Raw genomic sequence first — 16,215 nt, forward strand, 5'->3', positions numbered from 1 at the left:
GCCGGCTGAGGAACTCTCTCTTTGTTCTTCATCACATTATTTAGTCTTTAAGTGTGCATTAAAGATTTATCTCTGTAATCTGGATTTGGAAAGTGAAAGTCTCGCCAATAAGCAGCTTCAAGCTGCAGCCACAAGCTGACACATGCATGCTTTAGAACAAATTCTGAAGGAGAGCATCAATTTTCCTTCTGATATTCATCAAAATCACTGAGGTACCTGAGTAAAAGTACACATAGAGGGCGGCTTTTAAAGGATATTCATTAGTAATATTTATTGTACAGTTATTAACGCTACATTAGGCCTTCATGGTACTCATTAGAGTTTAGTTGAATACAGTAGAGAGCAGGGAAGTCCCCGGTGAACCAGGATAGGGAGGGGAGGCTGCCAGAGGAATGCTGCTGTACCCAGCCTCTTGGAGAGCTGAACAAAACCAGGCATTCCTCATGGAGGTGTTTATACTGTGCAGTGTGGTGTTGTCCGTCCCTGCTGCATCTGTCAGTGTCTTCATAATGTCCCTGTCAGCAGCGTCTCATCCAACAGAAATAAAACAGGAAAATAAATGTCGACATGCTGTGAATAGTTTGGCTTTGACCCAAAGTAAAGAGAACGAATCAATTTGGCAAAGTGTGAAAAAACTTTCAGTCTCTCCTATGGATTTACTTCTCTAGAATGAAATTGCACAATAAGCTAAATCACAAAAATGTCGGACTAATTTTAACAGCCAATAAAAGTCAGTGCTGTGTGTAATAGACTAAATGTTAATCCTGCATGAGTCCACTTTGTTATAAGAGAGAGAGAAGTGTTACTTTAATGGTCAAAGGGCAGAATATTTACATATAAACCTTAATATCTTTTTACACTGATTTGCAAATCTTGGTGTATCTCACTCTCTCTCTCTCTCTCTCTCTCTCTCTCTCTCTCTCTCTCTCTCTGTCTCTCTCTCTCTCTCTCTCTCTCTCTCTCTCCTCGTCCTTGTTTCAGTGGAGAGCATTCCAGCAATTCTTCCTTGTCAGTGTCTCTCTCTCTCTCTCTCCTTCAGACTCATGGTTAAGCTGCTGTTGACGGATCTCTGCCGAGACACGAAGCCGTGGAGCTGCCGTCACACTCGGCTCGCTCCTGTCGGGTTAATGGAGAAAAACAAAATGCACCTGTGATCAGGATGTCGTGTAATCTGAATCATGTAAGCTACTTTCTGACATGCATTGAACTCTGGGTATTTTCCAGAGGGGCTGCAGAGGAGAATATCCCATCATGCTCCTGTTTGTGTTGTCAACGCGTCTGAAAAAACTCCAGAAAATGTCTGGACCCAATTTTCCAGATGTTTTCGGGAGTTCATGTCTGAAAAGAGACCATCAGACAAGTTCCCAGTGTAAGCGATGTGATCATCTTTAGATGTAGCTGCACACAGAGGCGTTTCAGAGCAGTTAGTGTGAATCTGGGCTGACGTGAAACAGATCAACCTCTCTGCACCTGAATCTCCTCATTCAGCCTTTTGGACCAGGTTCAGTCACATTCCTGCCTCTGGGGCCGTGAAACCCGAGAGCCGGGCTGAGCTGTCGTCCTGGAGGCCGGAGGGGGCAGACTAATGACTTCCCATTAGTCCATTTGGTCTCTATGATCGTCTATGATCACAGAGACACGCGCGGAGGAGAGGCGATCCCCACGACTAATCGAGGGTCAGTCGTGTCCTCCACTGCGGCCGAATGTTCACCTCCTGCACAGACAACATCACACACGTGCACACATCCACGGCCCCTTTGTCCCACACGGATACAGTAGATCCATGTTTTTTATCCAGGAAAGCTGACTGTGTGTGTGTGTGTCTGTGTGTGTGGGGGGGGGGGGGGGACGAGGACCCAACTATGCGATTACTGCGTCAAATTAACCACTGGAGCTTCTCAGCCGTCCACGGAAAAATGCAGGAAATCAAATGGCATCATTGTTCAAATTGAAGATTAGTTCAGGGAGCTGTGACCTTCTCCGGATCCTCTGAAAAGCTCCTAAATATTTGAGCGACTGCTGTCATTTCTCACTCGATTGTCGAGCACAGAGGGGCCTCTGTGCTCAGGTCATGGTTGAAAACAGTTGTCGGCTCGGGACACTGACCGTGTGTGTGTGTGTGTGTGTGTAGTTGTGTGTGTGAGGGGGTGTAATTTGTCTCTCACAAAAGTATTCTTTAACATATGTGAATGCTCTTCATGTGCGATTTCAGTCTCTGTGTAAGAATGTGATCTTCCTGTGATGTACACGAACACGCACACACAAATACACATGCACACATGCACACGTGTCTCCATAACTTCAGAGGACATCACATCGATTTACATGGACTTCCTGGAGACTTACTCTAACCTTAACCATAGTGACTGTACTTACACTTAACTGAACTTTAACCCCAATCATAACCTGATATTAAAATATGTCTTTAAATTGAATGATTTATGTTATAGGGACACCAGCATACACACACACACAGACACACACAGGTGCATGTGTAGTATTTTTATGAATGTTTCTTATTAAGTTGTTGCTTCTGCAGAGATGATGGTTGTCAGTGGACTTGTGGTGAGATGCTGCAGTTGCAGGTGTGTGAGAGAGAAAGTCCGATACAGTGTGATATGAATGCAGGTCCTGCTGGGAAAATCCCTACCTCTAGTCAAGAACCTGCTCCCCCTCCTCCTTCTCCTCCTCCTCCTCCTGCTCCCCCTCCTCCTCCTCCTCCTCCTCCTCCTCCTCCTCCTCCTTCTTTCCACTTTCTCCTTAGAAACCAAACACTCATGTTTTTGGGAGCCACAGCCGGAGCATGAAATAAAATATGTTTTAACGTGTACAGACATAAAATAACACACTCAGTAAAGTGTGACAACTTTTTGTTGTTACTTTCTTAAATCTTCTTTAAACTCTTTATTTATCACAAGTCTAGTTTATTCACTCCCTTTGAAAAACAAAGTAATTCACACAAATTACATGCATTTGCTATAATAGAATAAAAGTATATATTTTTTCTACATCTACATCTAAAGGTTTGGGCATAATGATTAATTCCACTTGGCTTCACCAGTGTTTTCTGACTTCACACCAGTGTCCCAGGTCCCAGTCAGAACCAGTGGCCTTGGCTGAAACGTGCGAAAATGAAACACAGTGTAAATATAGCTCCATAGCTCCGGCAGTTTCCGCCATTGACTCTTGTTAGAAAAACAATGGTGTCCTATTATTCAGGGGGGCCATGATTGAACTGGAAGAGAAAAGAACAAGGGGACATCCTTCATAGCTTCGGTACAGGGCTGTGTGAAGAATTGTGGAATATCAATCCACAAACCATTGTGTAATAATAATAATAATGATAACAGAGTTTATTCCAATATTTGAGTTCTTCTCTGCGCCTCAGTTCTCAGATTCATGCTCCAGGATGAACACGTCCTCGCTCTCTCCCCCTGTCATGAGACATCATGTCACTGAGTCACCTGGTTGTACTGGGGCCCTGGGGGGGTCGTCTGAGTTTGCAGATGCAGAGTCACCGTCGGGCATTGTTTTAAAAATGTTCCCCAAACACGGGTGAGAGCCAAAGGTCAGGAGTCTGAGAACATCCCCCCCAACCAGTGATATTTAGAAACACCTTTTGTTTCCCGTGGGCGTCGCTCGCGGTGATGCTGAGGTAATAAGAGGAGTCAGTTGGCATGGCAGCTATCCCCCCCCCCCCCCCCCCCGACCTCTCCAGCAACAGTCGCTGCATAAAGGCCTCTTATGCAATGGGCCGAATATAGAGCTCTGGGTTTATTCATACGTGTTTCTTACACTTCATAAATATCGTTAATGTGAATTATTTGACCTTGACATTAACGGTGTTAGATGGTTGTGCTCATAAACAGCGATCTCAATCTTTTTAAAAGTTGTCACTGTGCAGAAAATGGCCTGTTTCAAACATTAGATCACCGGATTATTAATTCAGTTTATTTTACTGACTTGTTTATTACAACATGATGTTTTGATTTGGTTGGATGACCTGAGTTCAAGGGAAGGTTTGTTATAGCAGATGTTATTTTGGCATCATTTAGATTTTTAATAAACAGTTGACAGAATGCTGCAACTTTACTTTCTATGTCTTATAAACCCACAAATGTTCAGCACTGAAAAAACAACCAATCAGATTAAATTACCTTTGTGTACTTGAGTTTGTTATATCCACATTAAAGCAAGTTGTATTTGTATTTAATTTATTCTATGCTAGTCTATGTAATCATATTACTTCCTTATATTTCGTATTTTGCCTTCATGCACTAACACTAATTGAATTAAAGTAAGAGAGTACATTTAAAGCAGTTTACCTACAAATTGCCTTCAAGTTAAGAAGTGCATTTCATCTCACTGAACACTGACACTAACTTTTTATTCTTACACCCTCAGAGTTCTTGGATCATTTCAATCATGAGGCAGAAGCAAGAGTCAGATCGACAGGAGATGAAAACACCAGCTCTCCCAGGACTTGGCTCAGTCTCAGGAAGCGGGTGTGTCTGCGTAAAGCATCACCAACCACAGGCAGGGGGCGCTAGAGAGAGCGAGAGAGAAAGCGAAAACCTCCTCCACCTCCTCCTCCTCCTCCACCATCATCATCATCATCATCATCAGCAGCAGCAGCACTGCGGCCGCTGTGTAATCAGGCGGCTCCAGGGCTGAGGCGCACCGAGCCACACAGCGCGCAGCTCAGTGATAAGGCTCCTTGGAAGAAGAGGAGCGCAAACTACTCTCCAGACCTGCCACGTTATTTCAGCTGCACTTTGAGGACGCACCACAAACTGGATTTTAACCGAGTCCGTTTGAGAGCAATCATTGGAATAATCTCAATTTCACGCACTTCACGCATCTCCCTGGACGGTGGGGTTTCCTTTGTGAATCCTGGACCCTCTCTCGCGTAGAAATGTGCGTGAATCTTCCCTTTGCTGAATTTCTTTCTCTCGAGTTGCGCCTGTAGCCCGGAGCGCACACTTTTGGCGCAAGGTGCACGTCGGAGAGAAAAAAAAGTTAGTTTTTTTTAAAAGTCTCCCACACGTGAGGTGCCTCTGACCCGAGCTTCTCCTCCTCGTGCCTCGAACACCTCCGGCCCGGTGGACGCGATCCACGCGTAAAGGCGCGCGCAGTGCAGAGGACAGGGAGACTCTCGCGCCTCCATAAATGCCCGGTCCGTCAGAAAGGCTCGAGGCTGGGCAGCAGGATGAGCGCGTGGGTACAGCTCGTGTTGCTGGCGGCGTGTCTGCGGTTCGGAGTGGCCGAGGTGAGTCTTTCATCCAATCACTGCACCAGCAACTCTCACTGGTGCGTCTCCACAGAAGTCCCAGTAAAACGTGAACTGAACCGAGTCAGGTTTTACAGAGACATTTACTCCAGCATAAACTTTTACTATTTAAGTTAAATTTTATAACGACTTAAGAACATTGAAGCTGCTATTTCCTGAGAATAACATCACCAATACAGAATTATGCATTTGATGTTATTATTAAAGTTTTTAGATTAACTGTAATTTTAATAATGGTGTAATTATTGAGCATTTATTTTTGAGCTACTGGAGACCAGCATCTCCCGAAGGGGGTGAATGAAGAATCCATCCATCATTCCATTTATCTTTCTATTTTTAAAATGGTTCTGTTTTTATATATGGTCAAGTCAACCTTTTCTATCTATCTATCTATCTATCTATCTATCTATCTATCTATCTATCTATCTATCTATCTATCTAACTATTTATCTATCTATCTATCTATCTAACTATGTATCTATCTATCTATCTATCTATCTATCTTTCAATCTATCTATCTATCTATCTATCTATCTATCTATCTATCTATCTATCTATCTATCTATCTATCTATCTATCTATCTATCTATCTATCTATCTATCTATCTATCCATCCATCTATCTATCTATCTATCTATCTAACAACATCAAATAAACAAAGTAAACAAATAGAGATGGTGGCACAAAGTCATCAATCTCTGTTTATATAACATTTATCAAACCCATGTAGTTTTTATAACTTCGGAGTTCCAGGCCTCGTGCACCTGCTTCAGTCTTTACTCTCATAATAAAGTCCAGTGTCGGGATCCTCAGCTGAAAACAACTGTTATTCTTCCCATTAACTAACTGGTGTTGGGAGTGGATGCCCAGGGGCAGGCACATCCGGAGGTCCCTCTCTGTCGGTGTGATGCTGAGCCACAGGAAATGGAGGCAGCCATGATTGGTGCGTTCATGGCTGCAGATGCCGAACGAGGCGGTGAATCGGTGGTTTAGCGGCATCAGACTGCTGCATCACGCTATAGGAGGCCACATGTTCCCTGAAGCTGGGGAACTGGGAAGGCCTCCTGCAGTGGAGCTGTGGGCTGACGGTGGAGATGCGGAGCTGAATATTCATCGTGCTCAGTGTATCTCACGTCTATGGCTGATTTTCTGTATTTCCATGCAGACGATGCACACAAGTTCAAGTGAACAATCAGTATTAACATGTGGAGGCACTGAGGCAGAGTCAGATTGTCTGCTGAGGTCAAACAGGAAGACACAACTTAACCCAGGGTCTGCTCGAGGTCAAGTGAAGCTTGATGCTGCCAGGGTCAGAGTCGAGGAGATAAAATCAGATCCGGTGTGAATCCGTTTTTTATAAACTTCACATCCTCGCTGCTGCTGAAATTCAGTCTGTAGAAGTGAGTTCAGCTGCTCATGATCAGATTCTTATCTTATATCTTTGAATCTGCATTTCTGACCCTGGCAGGTCATCTCTACGATGAGACACCAGTGTCCGTGAGTCAGAAAACCAAACACACAGTTAACAGGTCAACACAGGGAGAAGTGGACTATTGGACACATCAGATGTGGCGGCTGTGGTTTGGCCTGAGGACGGAGTACCTTCTGGTAGAAGTGGTTGGACTCCTCCTTTCATTCACTTCACAGCGGAGAACTCACCGTCTGAAACCTACCATCTCCCTGAGCACTTCACATAACGTGTAGATTTTGTGATGGATGACTTTAAATTCCTGTCTTCAACCTGTATTTTCATTTTTACGGCTTCTGTAGAAAAGAAGAAAACTCAAAAGTTGTGTTTTAGAGGCGGAGAGCGTTACGAAGGCTTTGAGGTATACGAGCAGGAATTCCCCCCCGTGTCTAATTTTAAAGTTACAACCAGGAAGTCTGTTGGTACAATCACGTCCCTAAAGAAAGCATGAGAGAATGCTGCTGCCACATCTAGTCATGAGAGGGAGGGATCATTTAAAAGTATATTTGTATATGAAACACTTCTCCGGTTCAGAGGCAGCACCAAAGAGGAATCCACACATTTACTTTTTGCTAATCATGCGTGAGGCTCCTCTCCAGCTCAGAGATAAATTATGACGATTAATTAGAGTCACATTTATTCCCACACTGCAGTATTGTGCACGTGCAGGCATAGATCCAGAGACTCGCACATGTGCTGTGGCTACTGCTGCTGCTGCGCCGGCAGCAAACTCGACCCCCTAATTGTGTACGATTAGACGTTCCCTCTCCTCCCCTGCCCGCTGCAGCCGCTGCCTGGCATTCCTCAGCGTGTCCGACCGGCCTGCAGGGCACGTGCGGCTGCTCCAGATGAGGGATTCTGGATTGTGTCAGAACTTATCGGGAACATGTAAAATATCCAACCCAAAAAAAATATCGGACGTCACAGGGAGCAGTTGTGTGTCGGGTGCAGGTTGCAAGAAAGTGGGTCAGCAGAAAGTCCTCAGTGTTAAAGTAGATCCACACAACATCATGTTACCTAATGGAACAGCTGTCTCTGCCTCATCAGCAGGAATCAGGCTGTCTGCTCCAGATGCAGCCGAGTGATGAGACTGAGGAGAAGCATCAGACTCACTTTGCATTTACAGTTTAAAGATGTAGTTGGTGGTGATTCTTCATCAAAATGTCTAAAATCTATTAGATTGACTTTTGCATGTACATGACCCAAAATCTATCTAACAACTTTTCATTTTGGTCGCCTTTTATTATCATTATTTGTTTTTCGTGACGATCACTATTCTTCTTTGTCATTTGCTGCGTAACACAAATATAACTTTAATGATTTTCATAGACTCCCTTGATCCCATGCTGCTGCAAGACATCATCCAACTACAGTCTTCTTTTATTGTTGTGATAGAGAGACCCACAAGTGGCCGAGGTTGTGAGTTTAACGCCCTTACGAAAGAAAGACTTGACAATTATCCACCTCTGACAGTTTTTTGTGCTGAAATAATTATACGAGTGAAAGAAAAATCTATTTTGATCATCAGCTGATTCTAAGGGGGATTTTATCATTTCATCTGCTCAGTTGTGAATATTTGCTGGTTTTCTTTGTCTAATTGGTAATTTAACTGAATATCTTTAGATTTCGAAGCACAAAGTTATTATTCAAATAAAGTTGATATTTGTAATCATTATTATTATTAAATGAGAACCATTAGTTGCAGTCTAGTCTCAGTAAAGTTCTCAATAACAGTAAACATCTTTGTTTCATATATTGAATGTGTAAAAGCTCATAGTCGCACACTGAACATCATCCCTGTGTGTTTACATCTTCCGTGTGTGCAGTTTGAATCTGTTTACATCTGTTTTGTTTATCGGAAACAAAGTGTTTAGTTAATATTTCCTGCTTAGACACAAATCGTCCTGACAGCAGGCACCGGCGTGAACAAAAGCACACATCCTATAATTAACGTCAGACACAATTAGCCGGGCAGGTTGGCCACGTTGGCGCGGGGAGGAAATAATCATGATGACTCCTCAGGGGCATGGAGGGCTCTGCAGCAGAGATGTAGGTGTAATGCAGCAGGCATTTCCCCGCTGGATGGTTGGAGTCTATGGAAAGCCGAGCAACAATGGGGGAAAGTCGGAGGCGTACAGTATGGGCCGGGTGAGAATACACGTTCATGCATGGATGGCTGCTTCCTTTGGCCAAACCTCACTTCCTGTCGGTATTCTTCCTCAATAGAATCGTACAATGCCCTGAACTGAAATACAGTTTTGTTTTTTCTCATTGTGTATTTCCCGAGTGCTGACACACGTTAATTGTTAGATTATATTTTTTGCGTTGGCTGGAGCACGACGTCGCTCCCTGGAGCTCGACTTCACCGCTTCTTCTCAAAAGCAAATCAAGCACATCGACCGCATTAAAGTCCCGGTGAGGAAGCGTGTCGGCCCACGTCTGATCCTCGTCCTCTTCAGCCCGTCCCTCATTCATCCATTATTCCCTCCTCTTTCTCAGATGCACCTCTCCTCTCTCCTCCGCTCCGTATCACTCCTTCCCCCACTTCCTGACTCCTTCCTGGCTCCTTTGACCCCTAAATGTTAGCAGATGAGAAGACACAACGCCAATAGTCATTCACCCTGCTCTTAGTGACCATTGTGTGTCGGCTCCGGTTAATACGCCTGTCCCCCCCAGCTCTCTCTCTCCAGCCCAGTAATGCTGGGGGTGGGGTGGGGTGGTGGTGGTGGTGGTGGTGGGGGGGGGTGGTGTGGGGGGGGGGGCTCTAAACCCACATTCAGTCCACAGAAAGACAATGTGGAGCTGTTGCTTGGTTTTGTTGTTGTGGTGATGTGGAAATATTCTGTTAGAAGCAGCTTGTTCGAGGATAAAGTTAAGATTGTGTTGGCTTTTTGTAGTTTTCAACACAAAGTACCTGAGGAACCTAGCATCAAATATATATATATCATTATTATATATGATGATATATGGGCCTCTACACCATAAAACTCAGTTTGGCAATAAGATCAGTCACTATGAGCTGAATGCAGAAACAATGTGCATTTATGTTTAGATTCCAGGTTTTGTCACATCCACTCCTGAAGACGTGTCTAAACAATATGTGATATCTTCCTTTTCATCTTTTCCCATCATGATGACGTACACCATGTTATTGCTCTGCTCTCTTGTATATTGATGCATGTCTGTGTTTCAGGGGGAGCCTCTGCCTGCAGCCCTGGTGGAGCTGGTTAGAAACAGCCCCATCTCGTCCATAGAGGACCTCCAGCTGCTGCTGCTCTCTGACTCCGTAGGTAAAGATCCCAGCGTCCTACTACTACTGATCAAACACCGACTAATCATTAAATGCACCAATGAAACAACTCAGTAAATAAAGCAGAGAAGACTCAGCAGAGATAACTCCGCCCAGGCCCAACTGAACTGTCCCCTATCAAACCACATTTTAATTCACAAGATCCAGATTTAAATTTGGATCTGAACCAAAGTACACACACTCATAAACATCAGTTCTCTAAACAAGCTGGTTACTTTCATCAAGATCCAAGAATCATTCTCTGAGAAATCAGTGAAAATGATAAAAGATGTTAAAGAAACATTCTCTCATACACACAAACATTTGCAACTTCCACCAGCACGAATCCTTCTTCTGGTAGCTTTTGTTCCCCCCTCTCCACACATGCAGGAGGCGCTAAAGGCCTTGAAATAAAATAAACCACACGTGCCCAGATTGATAGTTTAAGTGCACATTATGTGACCGTGTTTACTTAAATGCTGTGTTTGTCTAATTGTCTCAGATGAGGAGGACGGGACCTCTGCAGTCAGCGGAGGTCACAGACTACCAAGGAGCCTTGGTGAGCCGAACCCCCCCCCCCCTTCCTATTTGTCCCTCCACACTTATTTACCAGTCTTGTTCTGCTCACAGTGTTAATTGAACATCATGAAGGAGAGAGACGCTGCTATTGCTTTGTTTAACATAATAAATGATCCTCCTGATCGTGGCTGAGTCTGTTCAGATGAATTGTTTGTTCATCCCAAGAATTGGATGAGTAGAAAGTGGAAGTGAAGACACAGAGGATTCCTGATTTTCCTCCACACACTCTATCCTCATTAATGGAGGGCAGCCTTCCTCAGAGTTGATTAATGTGACAAGTGTGTCATTTTTTTTGTGTGTCACGGTGAAATCCTTGCCATTAAAGCTAGCTTCTCTTTAACATTCAATTGAAACCTGTAGCAGATTTCAGTGTGGGCGGACATCTGCCTCGACCGGCTGCGGTGAATGGAGAGAAATGGGGGAGAGAGAGGAGAGGTGGGTGGGTGGAAAGGGGGAGAGAAGAAAGAGAGGGGGAGAGGAAAGAGACCAGGAACAGCTGTGTATTTAAGCTCTGACAGATTGCTTGTTATAATGGGATTAATAATAGTGATTTTATGATTTTATGATTGTTATTAATTCTACTACTACTTATAATAATAGAGAGAGAGAGAGAGAGAGAGAGAGAGAGAGAGAGAGAGAGAGAGAGAGAGAGAGAGAGAGAGAGAGAGAGAGAGAGAGAGAGAGAGAGAGAGAGAGAGAGAGAGAGAGAGAGAGAGAGAGAGAGAGAGAGATCAGGCTGTATTGCAGCTTGTGCTTCTGATGCACGATGGATGTATTTGAGTCACAGACACTAAACCGAGCCTCAGTGATCAGAGCGCACGTTGCACCATCCCATAAATAAACGTGCACTCAGGGACTCGGAGAGAGAATGTTTAATGGCTTTGAAAGTAATTAAGCTTCTCAGGTTTGTGAAACACTTTCTCAGCAGCTCTGGAGGGTTTCGATTATCAAGAGGAATTTAATTGTTGTCTTTTACTTATTGGTTTAACAAACACGTACACGACAGGCAGGTAGTTCTTAATAATCTGTAAACAGTTTGTTTTGAAAACTAATACACAAGTACCGCCCGTCATACTTATGCACAATCCTCTGATTGGGTCCCTCAGATGCCCAGCCGGCCCAGCAGGCTCTGTGTAAAGTCCGCACAGAGGTGGTGGAGGTCACCAGGGCCATGTTGGATCGTAGCAATGCTAACTTCATGTTATGGCCGCCCTGCGTCGAGGTGCAGCGCTGCTCCGGCTGCTGCAACACCAAGAGCCTGCACTGCGTCCCTGTGGTCACACACACCAGATACCTGCAGGTAGACGACCACATGCACAAAGATTCATTTACATCAATGTCAAATCACTCATAGAAAAGAGCTGTTTTTCTTATTATACTGCTAATTGCCCCTCTTCCTCCTCCTGCAGGTGATGAAGATTGAATACATTAGTAAAAGACCCACTTACACTAAAGTGGTGGTGTCCGTGGTGGATCATGTGGAGTGCCGGTGTCAGCCGGTGCCTCGAGCCCCAGCGCCCAGGAAGAAATCATCACGCAGGCAACACAGCCACCAACATCGGAACCAGACACTCAGCCAAGAACACGGACAGGTACAGAGCTAACACTAAGAAAGTCTCAATACATCTCAACACGTCTTTAGCACGTCTGAAATCTGCCTCACATTAAAACACAGAGAAGATTTTCCTTTGAAAGAAGAGTTGAGTGATTCTCATTTGTTAACATTATATAACTAGAATGTAAACGTCCGCCAAGTCCCCTTAACTTCAATCAAGTTCCACCAAAGTTCACAGACTCAGCAATATATGTTCTCTAAATGTACCTGAATTCCATTTCCTTGAATCTTATTGTCACAGGCTAAGACTCAGTCCAAGGATGAGCTGCATCAGTGGGATGAGCTGAAGCAGAACCAGAGGGCCCGTCTGGAGGAGCTGCTGGAGCAGCACTGGAGCCCCAGAGGAGACACCTTCACTCAGCCTGGGGAAGGCTACAGTCTGGCTGGGGACGACACGTCTCGGTCCGCTGGAGAGGAGGTTCTCTTGGTTCCACGCTGGACTCATAACTCCAGCAGGCTCCACGGGACAGACGAGAACCAGGAGAACATGGACGGCAACACGACAGTTTCCTCAGTGGATAACGTTGGTGTTGAGGTAAAGAACAAGTCGGTAGAAGGTGGGAGTAGGTCACTGCTCGACAGCACTGAGGGAAAAGTCAATGAGAGAAACGGGAGCAGAGACAAAGGAACACAAACACAAGTCCCATTACTGCAAGACGACAAATCCAAATTTACAAAGAATCACAGGGGAGGTGTCTCACAACCTGTTACTGAAAATCCGCGAGTCAAACTCAGCCCGACGGAGGAAACCAATAGCGAGAGACGTGGGAACAGACTGCGGCCGACGAAGGAACCAAATCCGGAGCCTCGAGAGCTGGCGAGGCGGAGAGACAACGACACTCCGGAGGAAGAGAGGATATTGCAGATTGAAGAGGCAAAACTGGAGGAGGAGAGGAAAGAGCTTCTCCTCCTCCACAGGAGGTTGGACCAGGAGAAGGAGATCCTGAGACAGCAGCAGATGGGGCGAGAGGAGGAGGAGAGGCAGAGAGAAAAGGGGACAGACAGTCGCCATCACCCGAGTGGTAAACATCAGCATCATCTGCAAACAACGACACAGAAACCAGGTAATGAAACATTTCTCTTTTATTTTTCTATTTAATTTCTCTTTCTGTTTTAAATATGTGTCCTCTAAAACATGTACATTTGATTCTCACAGAGACGACAACGCCTACGACCACCACACGACAGCCCTCAGCTCCAGCGGGCCCCAGACCTCCAGCTCGTCCCAACCACACGAAGAGGAGGATGAGGAAGAATCGCAAACGCATCAGCAAGGCAGCTATGAGAGCGATGCTAATGTAGAACTACAGTAAACCCAGGTGAGTTGACAGCACATGAATGAAATAACACTGAAATGGAAATAATTGAAAGACAAAGCGCTTTACATTTGTTTCCTGTATTCCCCCCCCCCCTCCCCCCCCAGGAACACAGTGTGAACTTGGTGTATTTTGTGGATAATCCAGAGGTGACGCAGAGCGACTCCCTTCATTTAAGTATTTATTCCTTCATTCAGTAACCTGCTCGTCCTGTGAGGTCTCCTCCGTAACACTACTAATGACTGACCGGTCAACCTGTAAGTACGCCTGGATGGAGTCAGAGGAACGTGGAATATAAACAAAAGGTTTCTTCTTGAAGAGAACACTTTTGGCTCTACGACGGCCGGTGGCGCCCGAGGTCGGAGAACCTGGACGACTGAGACGCTGTGGATAAAAGTGCGATTTCAGAACTCTGCTTGGAACCTGTCTTGATATCAAAAGAGAGAAACTGCACTTATGGATGGACAAAGCTGAGTCTGTGCGTCAAAAGGGACAAAACTCTTGTAACGTATGGGGACAATCCTTCAATGGACTGCAATGACAAACTAATGCTGACTGAAATCACCAGTATCTCCACGTGTGATCCCATGGGTCGGACTCAGTGTTGACGTGTTGGGGAGATGAGGCCTGATATCATTTATTAGCTCATTAAAAAACAGTGATGCTCTGTTCTTAACCATATTTAATTATATTTAACTCACTGCAAACACTGGAATTACACAGCTGTGATTCGAGATCCAAAAAACGAAACCGTCCGGTGTTTCCAAATCTCATCACGGGTGAAAGGAGAGAAGATTGAGGTGCTATAGGAGCCGGAGGGGATGGCGTCCCTCCTGAGGCCTGACCCTGTGCTAGGATTCTTATTTATTTGTGGATTAACGTTGTAGAAATACTGCAAACAAATTGTCGTCGAGCCTCATTTCACGATGTTTGGGTGTTTCCATCAGAAACAATGAAGAAAAACTCCCAGTACCATGCAGTGTTGAACCTGTCGAAACAAGTGTGTGCATGTGTTGTTGTGTACATGTGTGTATTGAAGCATTTACAACATCTGTTTCTCTCTTCGATAGAGAGACGTCTAACACATAGACTGTGTAGTAAGATGGAGGACATGACAGTTCCCCCGAAAGTGAAGCCAAACAGCCTTGATCGCCCTCTAATGGCCGGCTGCGGTGTAGGTTAGAAGAGTTCGTCTGAATGATGTTAATTGTCCCCATGACCTTGCTCTTCTCATTTAGCCACTTGTTAGCTTCTGCTTGACCTCTGGGGGGGGGGGGGGGGGGGGGGGTGATTTCCAGGCTCATTCCTGCAGCACTAGAAACAAATATTCTCATTCTTTTGTAACTCTGGGAGAAAAAGAAACAGCCATCTTTAACACTTTTTTTATTGAACCGCTCTTGTAGCTGTTGTATTACTCGAGCACACAGTGTTTTTGAGATTTCATTTTTAGGCAGAGTGTGTAAGTATTTCCACTAGGAGGACAGAAAAAGGCCGAACCATTGCAGGTATTGTTGTTTTATAATTCTGTCTGAAGCACACTGGTGTCCGATAATCACTTTTCAGCCAAACATTAAGTTATTGAAAAACATGGCTTGTATGTCCTTTGTTGATTCACAACTGTTACTGATTTTGTCTGTTTTGTTTGGAGATACGATGGAAAAAAGTAATGTTTGTGATAACTTTGCCATCTAATGCAATTTTTTTCATATGGGTATAAGAAGCTAATGTGCTTAAATCTACTTGGTTTTGTGTTTTTTATATCTTTTAACATTTTTTTCTAAAATTGAAAACTTTTCTTCTTAAAGACCAATATTTTATTTTGAAAGGTGAACAACAGACAAATGAAACAAAGTGGGTTTGAAGACCAAAGGCCAGTTTGTGTTTTTTCCCGCATCCACGAGATGTTGAATTTGAACGTCCACCGAAGCTTCCTGTGTGGTCGTGAGTGTGAAAACCCAAAACTGTGCATTCACCAAAGTAAAGTGGACGCTTCATTCATTCACCCTATGCACTGTATGTATGTACTTTTTCATGTTGTTCAAATACAGAAAAGCAAAGCCGTTCTTCTTGCTGTCAGCAGGTCCCCAGGATGTGTTTTAGTGAGTGTGTTCCTCATACACCTGATGAACAGAAGCATCAACACCAGTGCAAACCATTAAATGGCTGTAACTGTCTAATGGCCAGTGTTGTGGCTCAGTGAGTCACAGCAATGTTCTGAGCTTTATTCTCAATCTGCAACTTTTTCTTTGTCACGTATCAGGGAAGGTTTGGGGTTCAGTCGGGAAAGAACCTTTAACATTTGAGTTTGGATCTGGATCAGGTGGCAGATCCAAGATATTTAAAAAACTTTCCTTAACATTGCAAGGTAAATGCTTTGCTGAGTGCTCTTCTAGTTTATATCTCATAATTCAAGGCTTATCTTTTAAACACCAAACTCTTCCAGGACAGTGGGATGGATCCGACTTCATGAACTCCTTCTCGCCGCCTCGTGAACTCAGGTGGATGAATTCCCTCGTCCTGTTTGCCGTGTTCTTTCCGCTCGGTGCATCTTCAGCTCTCCAGAGACATCATCATATTGACTCCTCTGATTTCATCGCCTCGTATTGAGTGTTAGACGTCGGTGATGTGCAGTGAGGTTTGTTCCATCCGACAATAGAG

At 44.5% G+C, this 16,215-nt stretch overlaps 1 protein-coding gene across 2 annotated transcripts; it reads left to right on the forward strand.

The window, feature by feature from the left end:
• The first annotated feature begins 4,438 nt into the window (after positions 1 to 4,438).
• Positions 4,439 to 14,827, forward strand: pdgfbb (platelet-derived growth factor beta polypeptide b). Of its 2 annotated transcripts, XM_062407760.1 has the most exons (8): positions 4,439 to 5,269; positions 9,952 to 10,048; positions 10,550 to 10,606; positions 11,733 to 11,926; positions 12,036 to 12,218; positions 12,483 to 13,305; positions 13,398 to 13,560; positions 13,665 to 14,827. In XM_062407760.1, exons 1-7 carry the CDS (start codon positions 5,210 to 5,212, stop codon positions 13,541 to 13,543), a joined length of 1,560 nt encoding a protein of 519 aa, XP_062263744.1. In that variant the 5' UTR covers positions 4,439 to 5,209; the 3' UTR covers positions 13,544 to 13,560; positions 13,665 to 14,827. The 2 variants fall into 2 exon arrangements, with proteins under 2 accessions (XP_062263744.1, XP_062263745.1); XM_062407761.1 differs by lacking the exon at positions 4,439 to 5,269 and having other exon boundaries at positions 9,964 to 10,044.
• The last annotated feature ends 1,388 nt before the right edge of the window (positions 14,828 to 16,215 follow it).

This window comes from Platichthys flesus, chromosome 16 (genome assembly GCF_949316205.1).
Source record: "Platichthys flesus chromosome 16, fPlaFle2.1, whole genome shotgun sequence".
Classification (NCBI taxonomy): Eukaryota; Metazoa; Chordata; class Actinopteri; order Pleuronectiformes; family Pleuronectidae; genus Platichthys; species Platichthys flesus.